This window comes from Eucalyptus grandis, chromosome 2, assembly GCF_016545825.1.
Source record: "Eucalyptus grandis isolate ANBG69807.140 chromosome 2, ASM1654582v1, whole genome shotgun sequence".
Taxonomy (NCBI): domain Eukaryota; kingdom Viridiplantae; phylum Streptophyta; class Magnoliopsida; order Myrtales; family Myrtaceae; genus Eucalyptus; species Eucalyptus grandis.
Window position 1 is genome coordinate 1,062,782 of NC_052613.1, and position 6,561 is coordinate 1,069,342.

Sequence of the window (6,561 nt, forward strand, 5' to 3'; positions counted from 1 at the left end):
TCTGCAAGAAAGTGGAATACAATTCCTAAAAAATTTGCATTTTTTGGGAATTCATATGTGTGCAAATCTCCAAGTTTTGTTTGAAGGTGCTAGCCAACTGACTTGCCTTCGAGAGTTAGAAATTGGAAATTGTGAGAGACCAATATATATACCTTTTGAGAATTTAATCGCCCTGGAGTCCTTGGCGATCGATCATTGTGAGCTCACGTTGACCCACGAGAATAAGCCGAACTTTCCGTTGAGTCTTCGTAAGCTAGTAATATCGAGGTCTCACCAAGTGATGGAGCTGCTCCAATGTCTCAACGAATCTGCTCGTACTTTGGAGTGCTTTTCAGTCTATGATTGCGCGAGGTTGACGGCTATACCGGAATGGCTACCCAATCATAAATATCTCAAATCAATTCGCTTGATCAAATGTCGCAACTTATCGATCCATGCCGCAAGGAATTCAGTCCCTCACTGCCCTCAAAGATTTACACATTGAACTTTGTGGTGAACTGAACCAAAGATGTCGGCCTACTGATGGCGAGGAATGGCACAAAATCGCTCACGTTCCTCAAATCCAACTTAATTTGACACGTATATAATGGACTGGTGATTAGGTACGCATCTCTCTCTCTCTCCCTTCATTTCTTCTTTGTTCTTAGTTGTAGCATGATCATATAATGAGACTCCCTTCTTGTATTATCTTTCCTGGATTCTTCGCACGATGAAGATTAAGATAAGACACTGCATTATGCATTTTCATAAAATTGACAACCTCAAATATGTTGGGAAAATTTTGACAAATCCCACTTTCTCTGTGCCATCTGCCATACTGAAAGTAAAACTTTTTTTCCTAATGATGGAATCTGATTTTCTGCTTTTACTTGGAAATTCGAATCTAATGTAATTTTTTTTAATGCTTTTTTTTTTATGATAACTGTTTTTTTTTAATGATTACTGTTGAAGAGCTATAATTTAATTGGAAATTTTATTCTTTGACAAATGAAGTTGAAAAACAACATGCTCAACCACGGTCGCATCTTTCATTGATCTTTATTTTCAAGAATAATCTCTCTATATAAATAATGACTTTTGTTACCAAATGACGGACAAAAGAGTAATTTAAAATGGGAACAACAACATTATCATCTTATCCAGTGACTCTCTCTTATATAAATTCTAAATTTAGATAACCTTCCATATCAATTTATTCAAACCAGTGACTACCCTTATGTAAGTTTCGAATGTTTTATATTAACAAAAGGTCAACTTGTGTGCATCATAAGATTAAATTAGATATGTAAGCACTTGCTCATAATATACGCATTGTATGTTTTTGGATACATGTCCCTTGAAATGAATCTTATAGCCTCGAATAGATTGATTTAGCTAACTGACGAAATGTATCTTGGTAAGCAGATTGAAAATGACAAATTCGCAGTATATCACAATAAATATTATAATACTATGTTAGAGATACTCTTAAGCTCATCTCCTTCTTTTTTTTTCTTTTTCTTTTTTTTTTCTGTTGAGCAGATGAACTCCTATGATCGTGGTTGCCACTCTCGGGGCTCCGCAAAACTATCTTGGTAAGTAGACTAAAAATTCACAATTCCGCAGTATACCACAATAAAATGCCATAATACTATCTTATAGATACTCTTAAGCTCATCCTGTTCTTTTTTCTGTTGAGTAGATGGAACTCCTATGATCGATCTGGTTGCCACTCCTCGCGGGGCTCCACAAAGATTTGTTCGCGAGCTCAGCAAATCTCTTCATTAATCTATTTCATTTGCCAGTATGAAAACAATGGTTGCCAATATTGTGCCTTTCTCTTTATTTCCTTGAATAAGTGTTGTCCTTTATTATTTGCTTGCGTTTGTATTGCCACTTTCTCGACAGAGAAAAATGACTTATTCATATCGTATGAGACCAACTGAAGCACTATTTGAGTTTGAAAATTTTTACAGCAACAATCGTCATTCATTTAGGAACAATGTATGAAATCACGACGCACCATCGAATCTTACTTTTGCTAAATTAGTGTCAGTCGCTCGATCTTTTCACAACATAACTTTGCATTATCACACTGCTACAAGGATGAGTTTGTAAAATATGATTGTTCCAATATTCAGTTGCATTAGTTAGCAAACAAATTTATGGAATTCATTGCTTAAAATCCATTAGCAAATTTCACTAAAGGTTTTTCAGTGCTTATGTTTAATCAGTGCTTAAAATTCATTGCTTAATTTACGCGTTAAATATTTTTAGTTTTATCAAACAGGATGTAATTTTTAGCACCACTGTTTTCGTCACTAGTCTTGATTTGACATTTTCCGTAAGATTTTGGATTGAAATGTAATGAATGTAACTAAATCTTTCTCAGAAAATGGTATAGGGACTAGTTTTGTCGCCGAAGCAAAGTACATGGACCAAAATTGACAATTGCTAAAAGTACGAGCACCGAAAGTGTAATTAATTTTGGAGGATTGTGCATTCATGCGCTTCAGGCCGAAGTCGAAGCTGACCCAATAGTTGGAGAATTTCAGGCAGAAATTTGATGGGAATGATTAATTCTGGTCGAGAATGGTAAAGCCATAAGGAATAGAATTGTGACAAATCTAATTATATAGGGACCGAAAGCGAACTTCTCAAAACATACGGAGCCCTGACCTGAAGTGTTATTTAACCCATTTATTGTTGCAGTTTCACGTTTTTGGAGAATTGCTGAGCATAGTATTAGCATCCCAACGGTTGAAATACTGAAACTCCATACATAGTATTAGCATCATGTGATCTGCATCAACACAAGGTTCTACTTCGGCCTGTAGTACAGGTCCTGTATATGGCTCCGGCTAGAAGAAGCCTATATTTATTATTGCCGATCAGAGATCGACGGCGTCCCAACACAACTCGCATCCCCATTTTTAGCTACAGCTAGGAGCAGGTCATCCGCTGCGCAGTTTCTTGCTGAGCATGTATCTGAAGGGAGGGTGAGTATACCTCCCATTCAGAAACATGTCGGCGATCACCCGGTACGTGGCTTCCGTGAGATGGACTCCGTCCCAGTTGATGTACTCCGAGGGACGAGGGCACACGTCGGCGAACGCCGTGCCGCACGTCGCGAACGGAGTGAAGTGATAGGGCTCCCCGGTACCGCAGCATGCCCTGAAGGACTCCTTGAAGCCGTGCTTGGCCGCGGACTTCATGACAGTGTGGTGTGCGTACCAGTAATCGGCGTAGACGATCACCGCATCAGGGAACTGCTTCCTAAGGTTGGAAATCGTGGCCAGGAGCGCGGCATTATGCGCACGGGTTTGGTCGTTCGCGCTCTTCACGCAGCCTAAGTCGTCTTTCTCGCCCAGGGGGTCCAAAAACAAGGCCAGCGGCAAGCAACCCGACAGCGGTAGGCCTTGGACCACCATGTACCTCGCCCCCCGCCTCAGAAGCGCCTGCAAAGCAAATCATATCATTGTGAAGTTTACAGGGGATGGAGAAAAAGGGTATCGCATTGACGAATCTGGCCACGGTGCAACCGAAAATTCGAGCTCTTATTTAATGAAGGTCGATTTTTCTACAGTAGATGCATTTATGATCAGCCTACCTAAGTTGGTCGAACTGAGCTATTCGACTCGAAGCTTGCCGTCTGGCCAGAAAAAAAAAGCACTCAAGTTCGACACGCCAGTGTCGCTATGTTCAAACAGATATTACCGTATATTGAATATGCAAACGTATGAATGGACAAAACCCGACAATTACCTTGTTGAGTTCGGTATGGACAAATCAATTCTACAAGGTTAGCGTGATTCGATTGCTTCTCTCAACAGTTGACAATTGAGCTAGATCTACAACTCAAAAATATATACATAGGCCCACAAAATACCACCTTAAATAATGCGACTTTAAATTGACACTGAGGACCTATTTGGTCCCGATTCTTAGCTGTTTCTATTTTTTTTTTCCAGAACAAAAAAAAAATGTAAAAATCAGTTTAATAACGTCAGTTAATATTTTTATCTCCAAGAATGAATTTGGAATGAAATCAAGAAAAAGACTAAAGTTAGTTATTTATTCTCGAGAACAATTCAAGGATCAAGCAATTTTTCTTTTCTTTTCTTTCCTTTTTCTTTTCTTCTTCTTCCTCCTTTAGTCAATTGTTGGCCTCGACGATGGTTGCAATAGCTAGCAACTGGCCAAACGAGGTCACTGGACCTCGTCAAAGCCTAGGCTTGGCGAGGTTGGCCAGGGTCAAGCCTCACCCAGCAATGACAAGCTGGACAACATGAGAAGTATAAAAGAAAAATCTTATAAAATCAATTAAAAATTAAAAGAAATTATTAAATCACAAAAAAAAAAAAAATTAAGTGTAAAAACGCATTTTTATTCTCTATATGGAGAATAGAAATTTTGTGTAGATATATTTAATAATCATTCTATTTCTAAGAATAATTTATATTCATAATTTTTTTCTAATTTAGTTTTTTTGACAAGTTTTCAAATATTTGAATATGTTTAATATGTTTGATAATTATATAAAATTTTTATTTTTGAAATAGAAAAAAAACAGAAATACATTTGACACAGCTCTTAAATTTTTTGTGACATAAAATTTTTAATAATTTTTTGATAATTTATAAGATTTTTTTTTTCCTTCTCTTCTTCTTTCTCCTCTAACTAATTATCAAACCCGACCTTAGCGATGGCTACAACAGGCCAGACAAGAGTAGATGAGGTCGCCAACTATTAAGCCTAACGATCGACTAGAGGAGAAAAAAAAAAGGACTCGATTCTAAAATTTATTGAAGAGTAGAAAATTAGTTGATATTATCAAATAAATTTAAATTCTTTTTCTGTATCTAATTAACTAGTCTGTGGTGACAGTTTAGCTCAGGTACGGAAGCACGGCTATCTAATTAACCAGTCTACCGTAATAGTTTAGCTCAGGTACGGAAGCACGGCAGCCGGGCCGAAGCCAGAGAGCTTTATTAATTCCGTCACGAGAGCTCTATCTCTCCTATCGCTGTGTGCTTTTATCATTTACTTCATGGGAAACCCGGTCACGTCCGTCCATCGGTTTTTCTACGTATCAACTTACTTCGAGAAAAGCGGTGGTGGTGCCGATGGCGAGCTTCTGGATGGTGTCGCCGGAGACGTTGGACCCGAGGGTGTAGGCGTAGTCGTTGACGCCGATCTCCCCCACCCACACCAGCGCGTCCCGCAGCGCGCCCCGGCACGCCTTTCCCCTGCACCCCTCGTGGCTCTCCAGGTACTTGCTGAACCAGAGGAGCTGCGTCAGGAGCGACTGCGGCGTCGTGTCCAGGTTCAGGTTGTTCTTCACGAAGAACTCGTGGTCGATGGCCGTGGAGCCCGCGACGGCGAAGTTGACGCCGTGGGCGGCGGCGGAGGGGGAGGAGGCGAGGCTGCGGTAGGGGGGAAGGAAAGGGAGGGAGAGGGACTGGGCCACGAAGTCGATGACGAGGCGGCCGTCGGAGTAGCGGTTGGTGGGGCGGTGGAAGAAGGTGACGCCGTAGGGGGGGCTGGAGACGTGGCCGTAGCCGCTGGGGCCGGTGTCGGAGCGGGTGTTGCCGGTGTCGGTGAAGGAGTCCCCGAAGGCGAAGATCTTCTTGAAGGGGCGGGGCCGCCGGCGAGCAGCGGCGGCGGAGGCGGGGGAGGAGAAGAGGAGGGTGGCCAGGGTAACGACGGCGAGAGCAGTGAGAACTACACGCGGCGGCGACATTTTCGTTCGCGTTCGTTGCTCTTCGGCGGAGCGGCGTGGCCTTTATTTATGTCGCGTTGCGCATTTAATAATCCGTACGGGGGAAAATTCGTCCCGCCAGGATAGGTCGAAAACCGGGGCCCGCCCCGTACTAAATGTCCGTGAAAGATATGCTTGTCTGCAGTAGAATCTGACCGAAAAAGAAATGGGGAATAGAAGTTTTGTCTTTTGAATTTAGGCTTATTCGCATTTTTCGTATCATTCACCAATTGTTCCATGACCATCGTAATCACTTTTATTTTTTTGTTCCGGGAACAAATTAGAACAAAAACAATAAAAAAAAATGTATTTTTTTTTTTCCTTTTTTTTGGTTTCTTAAAACACTTTTGAAGAACATATTTTCTCTCATCACTTTTCTTCTTTTTTTTTTTCTTTTTTTTTCTTCTTTTTTTCTTTGGCCGGTCGCCGGCCTCGGCCATGGTCGGCGACCGGCCGACAAGGGCCGAGAGCCTCGCCCAACCATGGCGAGGCTCGCCGGACCCAGGCAAGGCTAAGCCTCGCTGTGGTTGGGCGAGGCTTGGCCGCCTGGGCGAGGGCGAGCTCGCCCGACCCACCGGCGAGGCCGAGCCGGGCCTCGCCGAATCTAGGCTAGCCCGAGCTCGGCCTCGCCATGGCTGGGCGACCGACCAAAAGAAGAAAAAAAGGAAAATAAAATAAAAATATTAAAAAATTAAAAGAAATAAAAAAAAAGAATATAAATTTACCAAACGTGTTTCTATTCATTCTTTATTCCTTGAACAAGTTTAAGTTTACCAAACGTTTTTTCTAGTCAAAAATTGTTTCCCGAACAATTTTTGAAC

The 6,561-nt window shown here is 41.6% G+C and overlaps 1 protein-coding gene across 1 annotated transcript; it reads right to left on the reverse strand.

Moving 5' to 3' along the window:
* Positions 1-2,588: 2,588 nt before the first annotated feature.
* On the reverse strand, positions 2,589-5,730 carry LOC104430955 (GDSL esterase/lipase At3g48460-like). The gene is made up of 2 exons (XM_039306311.1): positions 5,081-5,730; positions 2,589-3,437 (listed from the first exon to the last, which is right to left on the reverse strand). The coding sequence occupies exons 1-2, from the start codon at positions 5,720-5,722 to the stop codon at positions 2,934-2,936; spliced, it is 1,146 nt and encodes a 381-aa protein (XP_039162245.1). The 5' UTR covers positions 5,723-5,730; the 3' UTR covers positions 2,589-2,933.
* Between the last annotated feature and the right edge of the window lie 831 nt (positions 5,731-6,561).